A 20,349-nucleotide genomic window follows, 5' to 3' on the forward strand; every position below is an offset into this window, starting at 1 on the left:
CGACACTTCGTCTCTTCGAAAGGATCCGTGTTTTTATGCCCTTGGATCATTCTTTTACGTTTTTCTTTTCTTTTATCGTACGCTCACTCGTAAGTTTCTTCTCGCTTTCTTTTTTCTTCGTTCCCTTTTTTTATTTCTTTAGATCGCTATCATTTAAGTTACTATTTGAGCTACTAGCAGCTGAAAATGCGCGAGTTACTACTTGCCGCTTTGCCTGCTCCGCGTTCTAGGCAGGCTCGCTCCCGCATGAAGGTGCACTTATCCTCGGAAAAAAAGGAAAGTTTTTTCGCGAGTAGATGCACCTAACCAACGGCTTCTTTTCTGGGCGCCTATAACCTGCTGTAGCAGTTAAGTGCGCGTACGTTCGCTTTTCTCGTTCTCTCGTACCTCCTTTCTGTTTCTTATTTTGATACGTGGCAAACTAGGCGCGATGAAACACTTTATTTTGTTCATTGTTTTTACACCTTTTTTCTTTCTTTTTAGTTCTTTTCCCCGTACATGTAGACTGTGGAGCAGCGCACATTCGCTTGCACACACGAATCCGTGTGCGCGCGCGTGTGTGTGTGTGCCCTTTACTGCGTCGACGCCTCTAAGCACGATGTTCTCGCACCAGGTCCCTCCTCTGTATGCGCCACACTTCTCCCGGCACGAATAGAGACGATATGGGGCGTTCATAATAAATTTTAATGGCTCGGCGGCGTCGCGCCGCGAAATTGCCCCCCTCTGCCGCCAACTCGTGCCTCTCGTTAGAGAAGACCTTCTCTGTTTACCTTCGTCGCGCTCTGTACACGCGTTTTTTTTTCTTCTTCTTCTTCTTCTTCGTCTTCTTTTCGCATTTTTCTGTCGCAGCTTGCGGACTGTGTATAGCCTCGACTCTCTTATTTTGCACGCGCGAACGCGATGAGCGCGAGCGAGCGCTTTCGGGGGGCGCAAAGCGCCATTGTCATCCTCCGCCCTCAGCAGATAAGTCGCTCGGCTGGGTCCGCGGGCGAACGGTTAACGGCTCTCCTCTGTTCGAATTTTTTTCTTAAAATCTATTTTTTGGTTTCTTCGCGCGCTTACCATCCCCTCTTCCTTCTCAGTGCTTACAACTAAGGTATTCCGGTGTATGCGTGCGCGAAAAAAAAAAAAAAAAAAGGGCGTGGGAAAAGCGAGCAAGCGTTGTGCGTACAACAAGTGCGGTGACCACGCGAGCTCGTTTTCCGCAGTCGGAGGAAACAATCGGCGCGTTGCCGTTAAGTGGCCGCGCGCGTTTTGGCCGCGTCGCTCGCGTAATCGTTCGCGGCGCTCACTTGAGAGAATTGGATCGCGCATTGTGCGCGGCCAACGCTACGTTATAGCCGCCTGCATGCTTCGCATTTTCCCGGGAAAACTCGCGCGCGCGCCCTCTTGACTCGGATGTTCTATTTCGAAAGCGCGCGAAATCGGTTTCCGACCGTCGTGCGGTCCTTCGTTATACACGCGTAGTTTGGTTTAATTTTCCGCCCGCCCGCACGTTCGGCTCGGAAGTGCGCGATCGCGAAGGTGTCGCCAGAAACCGCGCGGAGAAAGTATGGCGAATAATTTTTCTCGGCTTCCGCGCGCGAGCGTTCACGCAAAACGCGAATGTGTCTGTCTGCGTATAGGTATATGCGGTATCGTATGCTAGCATTTGGCGTTTTCCTTTCAAGAGACGTTTAACCCGGTAATCGCCCGACTCCTGTTTCCAGAAATATTGCGGAATTGCCCACATTTCTCATCATCTCGTTTCACCTGATTTCCGCGCCATATGTATGTATGTAACTATGTATGTAACTATGTATGTATGTACGTATGTATATGTGTATACCGAATCGAAAAATGCATTACGTACGTGGTCTGTCTTTTTATACTGAAACAAATAGAAGCTCGCTCTAAATAGTGGGCTAATCCGACCATGCATATCAGTTTTAAATATAATCATGTGAGCACGTGGTAATCAAAAAGACACACACCGTTAAATGAAATTTCTCTTCTGCCAAAAACTTGGATTTACGGCCTTGATTTTTTTTATTGTCATTACAGATTCCATTAGTGTAATAAATACGCAGGTGGCGACAATCTGGACGAACAATTTGGCCTTGATAATGGCGTCAAAGAATACACACAAACTCTTTGTATGTGTGTCCTTGTAGCGCACACATCTCCGGAAAGATTGCGGAATTGCTCACATTTCTCATCATCTCGTTTCACCTGATTTCCATGCCATATGATCCTGGCGCGATCCTGGTTCACCCAGGAAGTAGGCAAGCAAGTGGGGTACAGATTGCGTGGTCAAGTTCAGCTCGTGAGTCAAAGTGTCGAACATGAACCAACATGAACATCTTGAACGAGCAGAATAAGTCTACAGTGCACTGATGTGATCATATAGGCAAGATTTAGCTCTTGATAGCATCACACTGCGCCGACTCAAGGCGGGGATTTTCGTGGGTGGCGTGAACGCACTCAGCCGCCGCCGGTGACGTTACTGACATTTCCGTGATGACGTCGGCTGCGGTGATTATTGTAGTCTCGACTGCTGAATTAAATTGGCACCGCTATGACGTGTGTTATCGCGCGCTGGATTGGAAGCTTTTCTGCGTCCACAACACTGCCAACGAAAAGGCCGAGCGTGCGATGCAATCCCAACGAGCTTGGCGAAATGTGGCACGCTGACTGAACACAGTCTCAATATGCAATATGAGACAGTCGCAGATGGGTCTTGCGCGTCTGTCAGTACGCTGTCGTCTTGATGTCGTCTTGCCAGTACGCGGTATGCGAAGTCTCGGTAGTGTGCGGCTAGACGCGACTGAACTAATTATCGCGATTCGCGCGGTTGCTGTACGGCTTGCGATTACCTCCGGTGATGAACTGGTCATCGCGATTATCCACCCCGTGACTCTATAGTGGCTTCGAGTCAAGTGCGCGTAGTTATTCGGCTGCCTTTGACCCACTCGTGATGATGTTCTGTGCACGTGTGTCGCGTTGTGCCTGTAAAGCGTGCTTTGCCCTTGGTAGGCGAGTTATGCGGCAAAGCACGCCAATTTTACGCTTTACCGAGAAGCCAACTTCAGTTACCGTCCTACCTTTCGTTTAGTTGGCAGATCGACGGCTCGTCTTTTTCCCTCCCTCTCCCTCTTTTTTTTTTTTCACTATTCTGCACCGCTCGCACGCTTGTATGTTTCACATCCATCCCGTGGATGTTCATATATATGCTGCCTAATGCTCAAAATAGTTGTGCTCCGTGGCTGTACGATGCAACAGCTGGCTGCGGCGCGCTTCATTTCCGCCGCTGAGTAACTTCTGCTAGAGGGCGTGGCTGCGCGCGCTTTTCAGCCTTCCTGTTCCGGTTTCGCGCGCGTAGAGAGCCTCAGTTCTTCGCGCTACAGGTGCAACGGGAACCGCATTTTCTTTCTTTTTTTTTTCCGGATCTACACGCTGATTTGGCATGTGCGGGTAGCTCGCTTCAATTTCCCCGTTGTGAATAGCCATCAAGGTTGAATATTTAAAATAGTAATTAAATTAGTTGAATTAATTAGTACATTCATTGCCACGTAACGGCCCGTCTTTGGCGTCCACCACCACTTACACCGTGTTTTCGAAAAAAAAACATAGTTATATCTCGAAAAAAATATTTTTGAATATAACTTGGTCTTCGTTGAAACACCCGGGTATATAAGCGCACGTAGCCCAGCAGGCGTTGGACAAATACTTCGCGGTTAGTGTCCCTGTGTAACCCATAAATGCGTATCTGCGAAGCGCTGGGGTGGTTGCCTTAGCTCCGTTTCGTGTTTCGAGAAGCTCTCTTTGGCAGTGATGATCATTGAACTAAGATATGCTCTACTCTGTGGCCCGAGGCAAAGTCTCGAGGCAAAGTGGGGCAGTTAGTCAACCGCTGCTCTATCCGGGTTGAAAGTGAGTTCGAACAGGAAGGGCATTGTGGTTAAGGGAGATTTCCGTTTGTTTAGGGAGTGTTTGTATTGCGCCGGGAGGACGAGGTCATCCGCGAGCACATTGCCTAGTTAAGTCCATATTATACTGGTGTTCCTTTGGGTGGGTCGGTACCAAAGCGGATGGTGGCACGCATAGAGTGGTGATAGTGGATTTCCCTGCCTTGGCACTTTGCGAACTGGCACCCGGTTGGTGTCTCCAACGCGTGTAAACCATAGTGTTTGTTAACAGAACCGCGGCTGTACCCACGCTGTGCTATAGTGACATATATATATATATATATATATATATATATATTGTTACGCGTGAGGAAAACGAGGACCGGTGAACGTGCTTGCGGTCCCGGGTTGGAAAAGAGAAAGAGGACGACGCTGAGTGCATCAACCAGCCAGCCGCTCTTGCGCTCACCTTCGCGACCTAAAATAAACGGTCCCCTTCATCTGTAAGGTTTACAAACGGTCTCCTTTGCGCGTAACAAAGTGGTGGAAGTGCTGGGTAAGTGCTCACAACAACGGAACCGTCACTGCTGCAGCTTCGTCGAAGCCGTCGACTTGCCGGCTTGCGCTGCTGAGCACGAGGTCGCGGGATCGAATCCCGGCCCCGGCGGCCGCATTTCGATGGAGGCGAAATGCGAAAACGCCCGTGTGCTTGCGTTGTAGTGCACGCTAAAGAACCCCAGGTGGTCAAAATTAATCCGGAGCCCTTCACTACGGCGTGCCTCATAATCAGAACTGGTTTTGGCACGTAAAACCCCAGAAAGAAGAAAGAAGAAACGACTTGCCGGCCTCCCGCCATCTTCCGTGACCATCTTCGCCATGCCTGAAGAGGGAGCCGCTCCGAGGGCAGCGCCGAGCAGTCCGGTGCCGTACTACCGAGTTCCACCCACCTTCGGAGGAAAAGCGGGAGAAGATGCCGACGAGTGGCTCGTCCACTATAAACGAGTGAGCAAGTCCAACGGGTGGGATTCAACCGCTCAGCTCACCAATGTGGTGTTCTCCCTGACCGACACCGCACTCGTGTGGTACGAGAATCACGAGGAGGCGCTTACGACGTGGGAACGTTTTGTTGAAGAGCTCAAGGCCTGTTTTGGGGACTCAGTCGCCAAAAAGAAGCGTGCTGAGCAGACATTGTCGCAACGGGCGCAGCTACCAGGTGAGACATGCACCACGTATATAGAAGAAGTTTTAAAGCTGTGCAAGGTGGTCAGTGCTCGCATGTCAGAAGAAGATAAAGTCGGACATTTGCTGAAAGGAGTGGCTGAGGACGTATACAATTTTCTAATCGGTAAAGAAAGCCTAGGTTCTGTGTCCGACGTCATTCGGCATTGCAGAACTTTTGAAACGCTCAAGATGCGTCGGATTACGCCAAAGTTTGGTCGGTTGGCAAACGTTACGACGGTTGCCAGTGTGGATACGAGCCCTTGCCTCGACCTTCCTTCGACCATCCGACAGATTGTCCGCGAGGAGCTTTCCCGCCGCGATGAGATGTCGCGTTCAACAGCTGACCACCATGTCATGTACACGTCGCGTGAGGGTATGACTGCACCACGTTCGGCCCATTGGCAACCGATGGTTAGCACAGCGGCCGTAGAGTACAGCGCAGCCCCACAGTCTCGGATGACAACACGCTCTCCGACTCCACGCTATGACCAACGCGCACAGCGCACGCCTTCTCGACCCCCGATGTATCGTCATGACAGCCGCCATGAACCAACTGAATACACACGAGAAAATGACAGTATTCGCTTCATCGACGAACAATCAAGGTTTCGACCTCCCCCGGTGTGTTACTCTTGCGGTGTCCCGGGACATATATCGCGGTTTTGTAACCAGCGTATGAACACGTGGTATGGCCAGCCTTCAGAGTTTTCACGGCCCTCCGAACGGCCCCATGGTGTCCCGTGGCCAGCCCACGCATCGTCTGGCTACGAGTATTGGCCACGCAGCTCCCGGAATCGCTCCCCAGCGTCTGACAGGAGTTTGACGCCCCCACCGCGTCCTCGTGCTTCCCGTTCTCCCTCACCGCTACGTCGCAACGCATCTCCTTCGTCACCGGAAAACTAGCTAGCGCGGCCGATGGAGGTGAGGTCGCTGGAGATGTGCTACTGACAGAAATACCTCCTGTGTTGATGCTTAAAAACAAAGTGCGCGTTTTTGTAGATAATGTGCCTGTGATGGCTCTGGTGGACACAGGCGCAACAATTTCGGTCATGAGTGTCGCTTTTAAAGACGTGTTAGGGCGAAAGGTGTTGTTTAAATGGGACGAATATTTAAAGTTCTGTGGAGTGAGTGGCGAGCCTTTGCGACCTATTGGTGTGTGTAGTGCTGAAGTGTCTTTGGGAGGCCATGTTATTCTCACAGAGTTTGTAATTATTCCTCGGTCGACTCATGATGTGATCCTCGGCATGGATTTCTTGCGGGAGTGTGGTGCCACTGTCGACTGCCGCACAGGGAAGGTATTCGTAAGTGGTCAGATTCCGTCAGGACTCCTTGAGAACCCTGTAGATCGCGAAACTACATTGTGTGTTTGTGGTGATACGGTCGTACCTGCATCTACTACCGTTTGTGTTCCCGTTGCCTGTTGCGGCGCCAATTCCGACAGCTTCGATGCTACCGTAGAACCGCTGCACATTAACTGTGTGAAGAAGAATGTGTTGGTGCCACATTGTGTAGTGTCGATAAAAGGCGGACGCGCTGGCTTATGGACCGTAAACTATTCTCAGGAGCCCGTTATACTACCAAACGGCTTGAAATTAGCCTTCGTCAGGGAACACGCGTCTTTATCAGTGGCTGAACTTACAGAAGTGCCGGAAGAACCTGATGGCCACAGTTCGGAAACGGCCCTTTTGGCGATGGTAAATAAATCGCTCAGCACAAGTGAACGCCGAACGTTAGTGGGTGTGCTTTCGAAGCACGTTTCGGTATTCGACTTTGCGCAGAAGGACAAAATGCCTGCAATTCCCGCGTCTCGAACACGCCATACCATCAACACAGGTTCGGCAAATCCGATTAGACAAAAGCCATATCGCGTTTCACCATCAGAGCGTCAGATTATCAACGAACAAGTGCAGGAAATGATGAAAAAGGGAGTCATACAAGAGTCAGCGAGTCCGTGGGCAGCTCCAGTGATTCTTGTTAAAAAGAAAGATGGATCTTGGAGATTTTGCGTCGACTATCGCCGGCTGAATGCTGTAACAAAAAAGGACGTGTACCCACTCCCACGTATTGATGACGCAATAGACTGCCTTCATTCCGCCTCTTACTTTTCCTCAGTAGACTTACGATCCGGCTACTGGCAAATTCCGATGCATCCTGAGGACAAGGAAAAGACTGCTTTCGTAACCTCTGACGGGCTCTTCGAATTTAATGTGATGCCATTCGGACTGTGCAACGCTCCGGCAACATTCGAGAGATTTATGGACAATATTCTGCGCGGCTTAAAGTGGAACATCTGCATGTGTTACCTCGATGATGTCGTCATCTTTGGCCGCACCTTCAACGAACACAACTCGCGTCTGAATATTGTCCTGAACTGCATCAAGAACGCTGGCCTAGTTTTAAACTCCAAGAAATGCCACTTCGGAGACCGCCAAACCCTTGTGCTTGGACATCTCGTCGATAAGGACGGCATCCGCCCTGATCCCCAGAAGACAGCAGCCGTTGAAGCGTTCAGTGCACCACGCTCTGTCAAGGAGCTCCGTAGTTTTCTGGGGCTTTGTTCCTATTTCCGCCGCTTTATTCCTAAATTCGCCGACGTCGCGTATCCGCTGACATGCCTGCTACGAAAGGATATCCCCTTTGAGTGGACTCCGGAGTGCGACTCTTCTTTTCGTCAGTTGAAGTTTCTGCTGACGTCACGGCCTGTTCTTCAACACTTCAATCCTTCAGCTCCGACGGAGCTCCATACGGATGCCAGTGGCATAGGTATTGGTGCCGTCCTAGTTCAACGCCATGGTGACCGGGAACACGTGATCGCATATGCAAGTCGATCCTTAAGTAGGCCTGAGCAGAATTACACTGTCACGGAGCAAGAATGCCTCGCGGTAATATTTGCGGTTCAGCGGTTTCGCTCTTACCTGTATGGACGCCCCTTCACAGTTGTCACCGACCACCACTCATTGTGTTGGCTTGTAAATCTTCGTGACCCTTGTGGCCGCCTTGCGCGCTGGGCGCTCCGACTGCAAGAATACAGCTTCAGCGTCTCTTATAAGAGTGGTCGACGACACGCTGACGCGGACTGCCTCTCGCGTATGCCACTTAGCACTACGGACTGTGACGCCGACGACTTCGATCACCTTGTGGCTTCTCTGTCACCGCGTTTTCCAGACTTCGACTGTTTCAAAGCCGAGCAGCGAAAGGACGCTAAATTAACACCGCTCTTCACCGCTACGACTACCCCTACTAAAGCACACGATTTCTGCGTGCGTGATGGACTCCTGTACAAGAAGAACTTTTCCGGCACAGGCGCACGTTTTCTTCTAGTGGTGCCGGAGAGCCTTCGCATAGCGATCCTGAGTGCTATGCACGACGACCCTACGTCTGGCCATTTAGGTTCGGCGAGGACGCTCTACCGGATTCAGGAACGATTTTATTGGCCTGGAATGCGACACTCTGTTGAAACGTATGTGGCCAGCTGCATGCAGTGTCAGCGCCACAAACGTCCATCTACAGGTCCAGCCGGTCTCCTGCAGCCGATCCCGCCTCCAAGCACGCCTTTCCAACAAGTGGGCATTGACTTCGTGGGCCCTTTTCCGAAATCAGCCAAAGGAAATCGTTGGATAGTTGTTTGCGTCGACTACCTCACACGCTACTGCGAGACGGCGGCCGTGCCCTCCGCAACTGCCAATGACGTTTCAACATTCCTGCTGAAATATGTCATCCTGCGACATGGTCCGCCTCGCGTGATCATCAGCGACCGTGGACGACAATTCACAGCGGATGTCGTGGAGGAGCTGCTTCGTATGTGTGAATCCCACTTGCGTCACTCGACACCGTACCATCCACAAACGAATGGGCTCACGGAGCGCACCAACCGAACAATTGTAAACATGATATCTATGTATGTTTCATCCGACCAGAAGAACTGGGATGACGTACTGCCTTTTATCACGTACGCGTTCAACACCGCCAAACATGAGACTACCGGGTATAGCCCTTTCTTCCTGCTGTACGCACGGCCACCCCGGTACACAATCGACACTGTTTTCCCTTTCCACAGTCACGAAAATCCCACTATCGCCGAGACTCTCTGCCTTGCCGAAGAAGCTCGTCGTATCGCTCGTTTGCGCACTTTGGCATCGCAGGACAGATCAAAAGCACGCTACGACATTCGCCACCGTCCGGTAATCTATCGCCCGGGTGATTTAGTCTGGCTGTGGACTCCAGTACGGAAACGCGGGTTATGCCAAAAGCTTTTGGCCACCTACGATGGCCCGTTTGTGATTCTTAACAGACTGACGGAAGTCACCTATAACATAGCTCGCCTCATGGCGAGTGGTAGAAGAGCTGCCAAGACCCAAGTGGTCCATGTGGCCCGCTTGAAACTCTTCACTTCAAGACAAATGGATTGACTCGCCCGCCGGGCTTCGTCTGCGACGGGAGGAATGTTACGCGTGAGGAAAACGAGGACCGGTGAACGTGCTTGCGGTCCCGGGTTGGAAAAGAGAAAGAGGACGACGCTGAGTGCATCAACCAGCCAGCCGCTCTTGCGCTCACCTTCGCGACCTAAAATAAACGGTCCCCTTCATCTGTAAGGTTTACAAACGGTCTCCTTTGCGCGTAACAATATATATATATATATATATATATATATATATATATATATATATATATATATTAAATTATGGGGTTTTACGTGCCAAAACCACGATCTGGTTATGAGGCACGCCGTAGAGGGGCACTCCGGAAATTTTGACCACCTTGGTGTTCTTTAACGTGCACCCTGTGCACGGTACACGAACGTTTTCGCGTTCCGTCTCCATAGGAATGCGGTCGCCCGGCCAACCGGGATCGAACCTGCTACCTCGTGCTCAGAAGCGTAGGTGTGTCTCTGCTGTTATTGCTTGAGCACAAAATAGAGTGAATTCATCGCAATTATTTTAACAGGTAAACATTACGCGTCGTAGTGCTGTCGCAGTATCGACGGCGCACGTGCGGCCGGCGTGTGAAGGGTTAGAAGTCCTCCAGTGCAATGCCTAGACGCGAGAAGGGTGTTTGACTGCAAAAACGACGAAACCAGGTGGGCGAGGCCCCATTCAGTTGGATTTGCAGCAAAGCCAGGACAGCGGTCTTTGCATTGCTGGCATGAGCTTGGCATGCACCAACACTATCGATCCTGCTGAGCGGTCGTGTGTATAACGCAAGGAAGTTTTAAAAAATCGGGCAAACTTGCACTCGGTCGTGCAAAGCTTAGGCACAGCGAAACTGTCGATTCTCAAGTCTTACTGGCTGCTACTGCTAGGTATTAACTTGGTTGCTGCTAGGTCTTAACTTGGTTTAACCCTTAGAGGAAGGAAACAAAACAGGAGAGGCCCTGACGTCACTTTTTTGAAGCCGGAAGTGCAGCCATGTTGGTGTGCCACCTCTCTTTGCGCCTCCAATCAGGGGTTCTGCAGCTCGCCGGAGCAGATGGGCGCGAACTGTGAACTTGCATTGTTACGAGCCGCCGGAAGTGTGTGCTCCTGACGCGCGTCAAAACAAAGCCTACAAAACTTCTGTAGCAGCTTTAGTGAAGCAGACGCGCTCCTGTGTTTTTCCGTGGCACGTTGAAAAAGACAACGAAGACCCGCGCCGTGATTGTTGAGTGTGTTTGTTGCTGGCTGACGTGCACTCACACTCACGGACCCAAAACACAACTTTCAAGCTTACACACCACATTCCAAAGTCAGCTTTTCTCGCGAACAAAAGCTGCTGCGGGACAGACACCGGCGGAAAAATCTTATCTCGCTTTTCAGAGACCGAGAGCAGCAGCGAAAGTTTCAGGAGTGTGGTTGCCATGGCAACGTTGACATTTGGGGTACCCGTCCCAGTGCTCCTTTGCGAAAAACAGCACGTGACTTCCGCCACACCACCTCCAATACGTTCGTGCTGGCCAGGGCCTCTCCTGGGTTTTCTTCCTCTATGGTTTAACCTAACTATGCATGTAGGGAAGGTATTCTCGAGCGATCATTTTCGCAGGTACCTTCCCTTTCGCGACATTTCGCGTGACTAGCGCTGGACGCGTCGACGCCTACGAGCGACAGCGTTCCTGGCAAGGTTGGCACAGTGCCAAGAACGCTGTTGCTTGCCGACGCCGAACGCGTTGGAGGCTAGCCGCTCGATATCTAGCGAAAGTTGACACGACTAGGCGCAGCCCCTCTTATGGCAAACTTCGAGGCCAAGCGCATGCACACTGGGCGGAAGCTATGCACAGTGTACGGGCGGCGCGCAGCAGACGACACGCCAGGATGACGTCACGGCGCATGCGCAGTAGCGCGCAGCTGGCGGGTGCTCGGTGGAGCCGTGTCTGTGTGGGGCGAAGCGAGCGCGCAATTGCGCCGGTGGTTACTAGGCAATGCGAGGTGACGTCATCGCTACTGCTTCGGCGCATGCGTGGCTCGGCAACGCGGGCGGCGTCGGCAGCAGCTCTGCGCGTTTCCTCGTTGGTGCTGCTACAATATCTCTCTATCTCGCTCTCATTTTCTCTTTCCCTCTCCCGAGCATTCTCTCCTTCCCTCTGCTTAACGCCCCATGTCAAGGCAACATGTGCACGGCACGGAGAGGAGGCGAGGCACACGCCGCTCCGCGAGATGGTTGCTGGGCAACGCAGTGACGTCATAGCTCGGCGAGGTTTTGCGGCAGCAGGCGGCACTTTTTACGGTTAGTTAGAACAGCTTGGCTGTTTAAAAAAAAATTGCTGGAGTGGAGATGACGTCTTAAATGTGAAAACGGACCTCCGCCATCTTACCATAGGCACGAACAAGCGTTAGGGAATAGCGGAGATTATAAGAAGCGCTTTCATTTTACTCCGTGCTATTAAGGATGGTTAATTTTGCCGCACAGATATTGTTCGACGTCTTTCTTTCTGTCGCTGGTTTGAGACGGAAGCTTGTGAACGCCTTGTCAAACTTTATGGCACATCACGATATTTAATGTTACAAGCCACCTCCTGGAACTAACGAAGACGACGACGACCGGTGGGACGTTGCGCGTGTTCAGCCAGCTCTGTATATAGTCTGTTTATATACCGCGTGCTTCGCTTGACGCCCCGTCACAGTATAGGTAACATTTTAGCCAGAAACCACGAGCTTTTATATTCCAATTAGGCTAACATCAACAATAACTGAGCGAAATGAAATGAGCTGTGAGCGAATTTCAGCTGTCGCGGCCCTCTTTGAGAGTAGAAGTATACAGGGAAACTTTGGCTACACCTGTGCTGGTAAGAAACTGTGCACGGGGGCTGCCACTGGTAACTACAGTAATTTTTTACAGCGATAGTACTCCAGATGCAAACGCCTGGTTCCGTAAATCTGACCTTCAAATTCAGCCAAGGTCAAACTGGGACTTAGCCTGCCACTGCCGGCGGCTGCTCCGTACGCCGCCTGGGCGCCCATGTCTTGAAATGCGATCTGCGATGTGGCCAAAGTGCGCAGTCGCGCGGGCATCATCTTCAAAGCTATCTGCGATCTGTACAAAGTGCGCCCAGTGCTGGTAGCTTCGTATGCGCTGTGCTTTCGACGCTTAGTTGGCGTTGAAGCGAGACGCAGCATGAAGGTCAATTCGCTCGCTGCTGCCGCGCCGAGCAGCGTCTGTGTGTTTGTTGTCTTGTGGTGCAATTGTAGTTGAGGTAGCTGCTGACGGCGCCGAGCAGCGTCTGTGTCCTTTCTCAAAGCAAGCAAAACTGTGATATGACTCGACAAACTTGGTTTAACCGCGTTCAACCTCGGCATTTTTTTTTTTTCCTTCGGTCTCATCTTGTGCGCCATTGCCTTGAACGCCGGTTCCTCGTCACGCCAGCATTGTTGAGACGTCTAGTAGCTGCCAGGGCCACGGTGACCAGGATGCTGTCGCTGCTGCACAGCATCATTTAACTGGCTCGCGTGCTGCGTCGCGCCAACATTTCGCCCCCGCGTATTGCTAGACCACCTTCCGGGTCGCTTCAGTTAAACCTGCTATCGCTTAATATGCTTCGCCTTTAGGGCGAAATTTGAAACAGCGCTATTTGGTTTGTTGCGGCTCAACCTGTAAGAAGGGGGGGGGGGGGGGGGGGGGGATACGGAACTGCATACGTTGCAGCTGTTTAGGGGTGAGAAATCGAGATTTTCTGCCAGAAAGCGCACTTTAAAATTTGGTTTTTGAATTAGGCTTCCTTGGTCATTCGAAGTAAACTGATAATCGCGTTGGTGCTCCAAAGCAACAGTAGTCTCCGCAAACAGTTTCTTATCTCTGCCCAACACGACTATTAGTTCTGCGCATCTCGGTGTAGCGTTGGCTTTGTTCTTCTGTTTCATCATCATCATTCGTGCGTATGGCTTCCGACAACGACGCGGAATAAACGAGCGCGCACTGTCTAGGCTGTGCCGAGCGCGTCTCTTGCAACTGTACGAACAGTGGTTCTCCTGCACAACTTTTGATGCTTTGGCGAGCAAGATGGCATCTCTTCGCGCAACTCTCGCTGTACGGACTCGCAGCGCCCGCCAGGGACACTCATAGCAAACGCATTTGAAGCACGCGGAGTGATAGCGCCCGCGGACTGGCACCCTGCCTTTACCCACTATTAGCCGTTATTACGACAATGCGTCGTAATCGTGCATTTCGTATAAGGGCACGCGTAGCTCGCAATCATACAGACAAATGGTTCTCTCGGATGACTGTAGATGTTAAAAATGATGCTTAAAAGCGTATTGGAGGATACGTCGCGCTAACCAACACCGGTGGTTCTCCAGTTGGCACTAAATGCATCAGAAGGGAATATGTTTGGGCATGTTGGTTATTCGTCGTAATACAACTAAGATAGCGCGCGGTAAGGACGAGGGACCAAGTCGAGACAGGACAATTTCGATCACGCTGTTGTCGTGTATCGCCACCGCAACAGCTTGACCAGAGATATTGTAGAAGCTACCCAGATGGCGCGTGCAGGAGATGATTGCGTCAGTTGGCCGTCAGTAGCTTTATCAAAGAGAGAGCTTGCGTTCTTGCCATAGACGGCACGTGGCAGTTTTCCTTCTTGCTCTCTGCAGATCCAGTTAGATATATATATATATATATATATATATATATATATATATATATATATATATATATATCTGCTCAGGATCTGGGCATTAAAACCTTTGTTACTTCTAGCCACCATACCTTTGTTGAAAGTTAGCGCTTGTCCTGTCTCGTCTTGTCCCTCGGCCTTACCGCGCTATGCATGCCGTCGTGATGCCCTTGGCCTCCCATATTTTACTGACCACATGACTGCTGCTGTCGTCTTGCCGAATAGCTCACGCAGTAAATAAAATAATTACCTGTCCGATGGTGGGGATCTAACCTCGCGTTCTCTTAGCACAACAGCCCGAAACACCTAACCATTAAGCCACATCTTCTTTTCACTTGCTTACTTCTCTCATGCAACGCCAAGTAGCTCTGCGAGACGATTGGCAAGTGCATCACGTCGCAAAGCGCGTGCGTGCATGCACTGGACAAACCGCACCACGAAAGCTTCGCCTCACATACATTGCAACATGTGCGTGAGATCTGCATAACTTTTTTTTTAAAGAAAGACTGTTCACCGTGTTCCGACGGACGCCGGCCACGGCACCTCCGCACGTACCCAAGCCAGTGAACAGTCTCCATAGCCTCTCGGTCAGACAACGGCGTTTGCTCGGTAGCGAAATTTCTAAAACCAGCGTTTTCTCAAAACACAGACGCGTCCTCCGACTTGATGGCTTAACAAACACACTCCCGAGCGCGTAGTTAGCGCGTTCCAAGCTACTGTACTGGCGTCTCCGTGGGCTTAACTAAACGAACGCAGAACGTTCTAAAGTCGCGCGTTCGCATTGTCAGGTTTTGTTTGTCGCCGGCTATATGTACTTACTGAAAATGTATACTGCGGAAAAGACGAGACGGCGTAATTCTAGTACACTTCTCTGCGGTAGTCTACTTGTCGCACTGTATACCGCAAATTGGTACGTGGCGTTTGTGTAGTAGTTGTATACGTCAGTCTGAACGGTGCTATAGTCCCCCCTCTCCCATCCCGCTGCCGTTGTTTTATTGTTTTATTTTTTTATGTGTTCGCGTAAGGCGGCACCGTTGGCGCATGTTGCAACGATTGGCGCTTGCCCATGTCCCTTTTATTCCTGATGGTGTCCAGAAAGAAAATTGTGTGCCACGCGTATCGCGGTATACCGGCGCTAGCTGCGCTCAGTGGTGCGTTCATATCCGTTTGCGTCAGGGTACGGCGCGTTATCTCCTCGCCGCGGCGGCTATGCGGAGAAGCAAGGTTTCCTCACCTCCCGAAGAGCCGTTACTTGCAAATCGTTTGCTTGTTTATCTCTACCTGTCCTCCCAGCTACGCATTTTTTCCCCTTTTCTTTTTTCCCCCCCTTCTTCCTGTTGTTACGTTGTTTATCCGTCTCTGCAGTACAGCACGCTGTGCAGTAATATTTTGCCGTGGGCGTGGTCCGCGCACTGGGTCTTGCCACTTACATGTTTCTTTATCGCAATTTCGTTAGCGTTGTCACGCGCGGGTCTTTGCTTTCTGGCTCCGAGTACGACGTGCCGCGCGCATATTCCCGCGCAATCTGCGCAAACAGCTTCTTCTTATCTCTGCGCAACCGGACAATTAGTTCTGCGTGTCTCGGTGTAGCGTTTCTTTTGTTTTCCTTTTCTGTTCGTCATATCTTTCGTACGTTCGGTCACTAGCACGCGCAACAATAATGTCGTGCTGCAGCCCCCTACAGTGTCTCTGCTCTCTCTCTCTCTCTCTCTCTCTTTACGCGTTGTTCTCACCCCCCCCTCCATACGCCCGCTAGAATCATTACGATATTTCATCGCCAAATTGTGGCGCCGTGCTATATATTGAGGGAACCTGCAGGTCTGAAAACGGGTTGGCTGGAAACTTATTATTATTTTTATTTATTTATTTTTTGGGTTTCGCACTCCCTTCTTCATTCGGTATTCTGTATATTCCTATTACACTGGTCTTATCGGTACGGCGCATTTCTGAGAAAATTGGGTCTGCGCCTTCATGTGTGGTTCTTTCTTTTTTATTTATTTATTTATTTATTTATTTATTTATTTATTTATTTATTTATTTATTTATTTATTTATTTATTTATTGTCCCTCTGTGCTGATGTCCGGATTTGTGCGATTGTACGATTAAACGTCTTTACAAATAAGTGGAAAAACAAAGTCAACAAATTGAATATGGCGCTTAGCAACGCCTTTGGTAAAGTGTATATGACCATTTCGCATGGTTAGTTGCTTTCCAGAAGTTCGGAACATTACTTTTCTGTAATTTATCTCCAATTGTTCACTGCACTAGCGACGGCACAGCTTTTGAAAGCATCCATGTTGTATAGCAATCGCTTGTGGGGATTCATTGGTCCCTCACTGCTGGCGTGGTCAGCTATAAGTAGTAACGATTGATGGGGGTTAGGCTTAAAGAAATACGCATGTCGCTTCTGTCAGTGCTTTACTATTGTTAAGAGTGTTAAAGAAACATTAAGGCAGCCTACACGTAGTTAACGGAGACAACTTCGGTGGTTGTGTAAAAAATATATACCAGTGTTGTTCAGGGAAAACAAGGGAAATGCGGGAGATGGCGATTCAAGACGATGAGTAACCCGAGAACAAGGTGAGAGCAGGAGACAACCTTTCGACAAGTGGACTTGAAGAAGACAAGTCCACTTGTCGAAACGTTGGCTCCTGCTCTCACCTTGTTCTCGTGTTACTCATACTAAGTGTTGTTGACCGACTGCACGAACTTACGGACACGTCGAGAACTGAAAGAAAACTGTGGCAGCTGTTGCTGCTAGGGGGGGGGGGGGGGGGGGGGGGCGAGGAGGAGGAGGAGGCAGGCAGGCAGGAAAGCGTTCCGATTGTTTTATCGGAACCGTTCTGTCGGCATAAGCTAACCTTGCGACACACGACAGTATAATGAGCTTCTTCAAATGATGATGTGTGCGCGCATCGTTTCTGGAGAAGTAAGCTTCCCCGCGAGACCAGTCGTAGACAGGAGAAGCCAGCTTGCCGTTCGCGCGCGCTCTGAAGTCAGGTTCGTACGGCGCTCTGAAGATCGACCAAAATGAAATTGCTGATACATTTGTACAAAAGAAAGCAACATTTCGTTCCTTTTATTTGTTTACTGCTTTTCTATACGGTTGTCGGAAATTTATCGACAAAAGCCGGAGCTTGAAACTGCGCTGTTTGATTTGTTGTGGCTCAACCTGATACGGAAGTATACAGACATTACAGCTGTTAACGAGAGATATGGATGTGCGAGAAATCGAGATTCCCAGCCAGGAAGCGCGCTTATCTTTTTTTCTCATTTAAGCTTTCTTGGATCAAGCTATTCGCGTCGGTGCCCTAGAGAAATAGGGCACCGATGATGCACAATAGTCCGCGTTAATTCATCGATTCGCGTTGCGTGGGTGGTGCCGGTGGAAGCGGCCGAAATTTTCAACTTTACGCTCGCAGGGTGTACCTTGTGCCACATGTACACCACCGTTAGAAAGCTTGCTGCTTCGAAGCCTTTGGAGCTCGCCAGAATAATTAAACGGCTATTTATCAGGTTTGTAGATGCAAACAAACAATCACTCGGTGGTGATCGTGTCTGCAAAGTATCACAGTTCTGTACGCCACGATAACCACTAAAAAATTTAATCAAAGAAAATCCGCGGGGCGTCTTCAATTCCATGGTAGCTAGTGTCTTCGGGAAAAATCACATCACAGATCTCGCCTGTCACATCACGTGCCACATCTGCAGTGTCGAAATAGGCAACAGCATAGTGTGTAGAATCGTCACCCGAAAGGCGCCGTGCAGCATGAAAGGAATAGAGAAAAGGAAAGGAAGGGAGGGTGGGATTCGGGACATAAGCTTGACATAGTCTCAGCTCTGACAGGCAAGGGAAGGGCTGGGCCAGGAAGGTCTTTTGCTGGCGTTTGGTCAAGGAGACAGGAGAGGATATCAGCTGTAGGGAGGGCAACGTCAAAGCACATCAACTCGAAAAATTTGATTTGCTTCTACCTGTACTGTTAATATTAACCGTTTATAAAGATTCTTGTTGCAGAAAACTACATTGAGGTGGCACTTTACAACTGCTAGACTACTTTAAAAATGTGCAACGGGACCTTATAAAGAGGGGGGGGCTTTTAAGAACTGTAGTGCGATGAGAAGTAGTTGGAAATGGCCAACAAAAGAGGTTTCTGTACGCTGTAGCAGTTTGTCTAGTAGTTTGGATTGGAAGGCGATGCCGCTTCACAATACTGAGAGATAAATGTACTGAGATGTTGCCAGGCAGTTGCACTACTTTTATTGCACAAGCCTGTCATCAGAGATCAGAGTGTCATTTATTCTCAGGCACTACTAGTGTGAGATATCTAGACATATCAGTTCCTGCAACAGAAACAGTACAACCTGGCTGATAGAGATCATGCAGATTAACTTAAAGATACACTCAAAAGTGAGCACTATGTTTTATAGCTTCTGGGATGTGCTACAAACTAATGTCAGGTTAACATTTTCTTTGTCTAGCAGTTGTAAAAGAATTCATAGTTAAGTTTTGTACCTCAAATGGTGATACCATTGATATTGCCGCTGCCGATTTTTAACAACTACAGCAGTTGCCTACACTGAAAAAGTGGAAGCAACAGATGAGCTAAGTTGTTACTGCCCTATAGGGAAGTATGCGCTGATGTCATCATGGCCACCATAATGCACAATTGGCACAGGAAGCACCTGTGCATTATTTTGATTCTCTCATCTTCAGCAGCATTGCAGAAGCTTCCAAAGGACAAGACAGTGCCTGTGCCATCACAAAAACAATTCCTGCTCTTAATTTGGCTGACTTACTCGTTGGAGCAGTGATGTTTGTTCCCCACAGGAGCAAAATGTATGTTTATTGGGAAATTGGTTGCTCATAAATTTCGTAAGCCGAAGTTAATGAATGCTTTCCACAATGCTTATTGTGCTGTTGTTTAAAAGGTATATTTCACAACTGATGATGCAGGACGCAGGTATTTCAGCAGGATGTGGTAATTAAGTGTCTGCTTCTTTCTTCTTTACTCTTTAGATTGTTCATCGGAGCCTTACCTTGGGGGAAATCCTGGATGGTGACCGGATGGCAGAATCAATGTACAAGATCTACTATAAAGGTGCATTTAATTATTGATTTATAGATGCCATACCATAGCCAAGTAGGGAATAGGCAGGCCTATTTTGAAACCACACTTGTTTTACATTCGGGATTTCACTTTGCTTTCTCATTATTGTGTTTTATATCAAGCATGGCTACAGTATAGAATGTCCCCCAACAGAGTTAAGGAATGTAAATGCATTGACGTGAGCTGTAAAATGGTTAGTCAGTTCTCGCTACCAGCTTGCCTCCTAATAACTGAACAGTTTTTAATGTGTTAAAGTTTGGGTCGTCGTTATCGTAAACATTTGTTAAGGTGAAGTTGAAAGTCTCTGTGTTTAAATTACTGGTTTAACATCAAGCTTAAAAGAGAAAATGAAAATCTGAAATTGTTGCTGATCAGTAACAGCAAAGAGGTATTGCGCATACACTGTTTTAAAGGAGGAGTTGTGTTTCTGAACTTAATGGAGCATATTTTCTCTCTTAAGGAAGTGATGTCCGCCCTGTAATCAAGGCAGCAGTCTACAGTCTTATCTGTATATCTTTTTAGTGATTTTTGCGAAAATTGAGGGTATCTGAGAGGCTTGATATTTTGTTAGTTACAACGATATGAAGAAAACAGACTATGAAGCCAGAGAAAGCTTAGGGTAAATTAATGGCTTTGTTTTAATTGAAATTTAGAAATAATTAGGAAAAGAGAAATGAAATTGGATGAAAAGCAACTTGTCGCATTTGGGAGCTGTACCCGCATCTCCCGCATTACGTGTGTGATGCTTTACCAGTTCAGCTACTGTGGTGGCCATCTCCCTGTCCACTTTCTTGGGTATAGGTTTATCTGTGCAAGAGTATCCCTGGGGGTGTGTTAGTTAGCACCACCCACAGCTTTGGTGGCGGATGTGGAACTTTCTCTCAACTGCAGCCATCATGTGGTATGTGAACTTAAGAGCTGGCAACTTGCCAATGAACCCTCTTATGCTACCTCCTGGCATCAACGCCAGCAAATTCAAGACCCTCTGTATGCAAGGATCTAGAAGAAGAATGGGATTTGAGGGCTTGATTTTTTTGTTAGTTACAACTGTAT

General features: G+C 49.2%; 1 protein-coding gene across 1 annotated transcript in view; it reads left to right on the plus strand.

Annotated features, from left to right (window-relative positions):
* Window positions 1-20,349, plus strand: part of LOC119450551 (transmembrane 9 superfamily member 1-like) — a 101,720-nt gene that overhangs the window by 43,633 nt on the left and 37,738 nt on the right. Inside the window, exon 3 of the mRNA XM_037714047.2 lies at window positions 19,206-19,287. Coding sequence (XP_037569975.1) covers window positions 19,206-19,287 — 82 coding nt within the window. The remainder of the gene's footprint in view (window positions 1-19,205; window positions 19,288-20,349) is intronic.

Source organism: Dermacentor silvarum, chromosome 4 (assembly GCF_013339745.2).
Source record: "Dermacentor silvarum isolate Dsil-2018 chromosome 4, BIME_Dsil_1.4, whole genome shotgun sequence".
NCBI classification, from domain to species: domain Eukaryota; kingdom Metazoa; phylum Arthropoda; class Arachnida; order Ixodida; family Ixodidae; genus Dermacentor; species Dermacentor silvarum.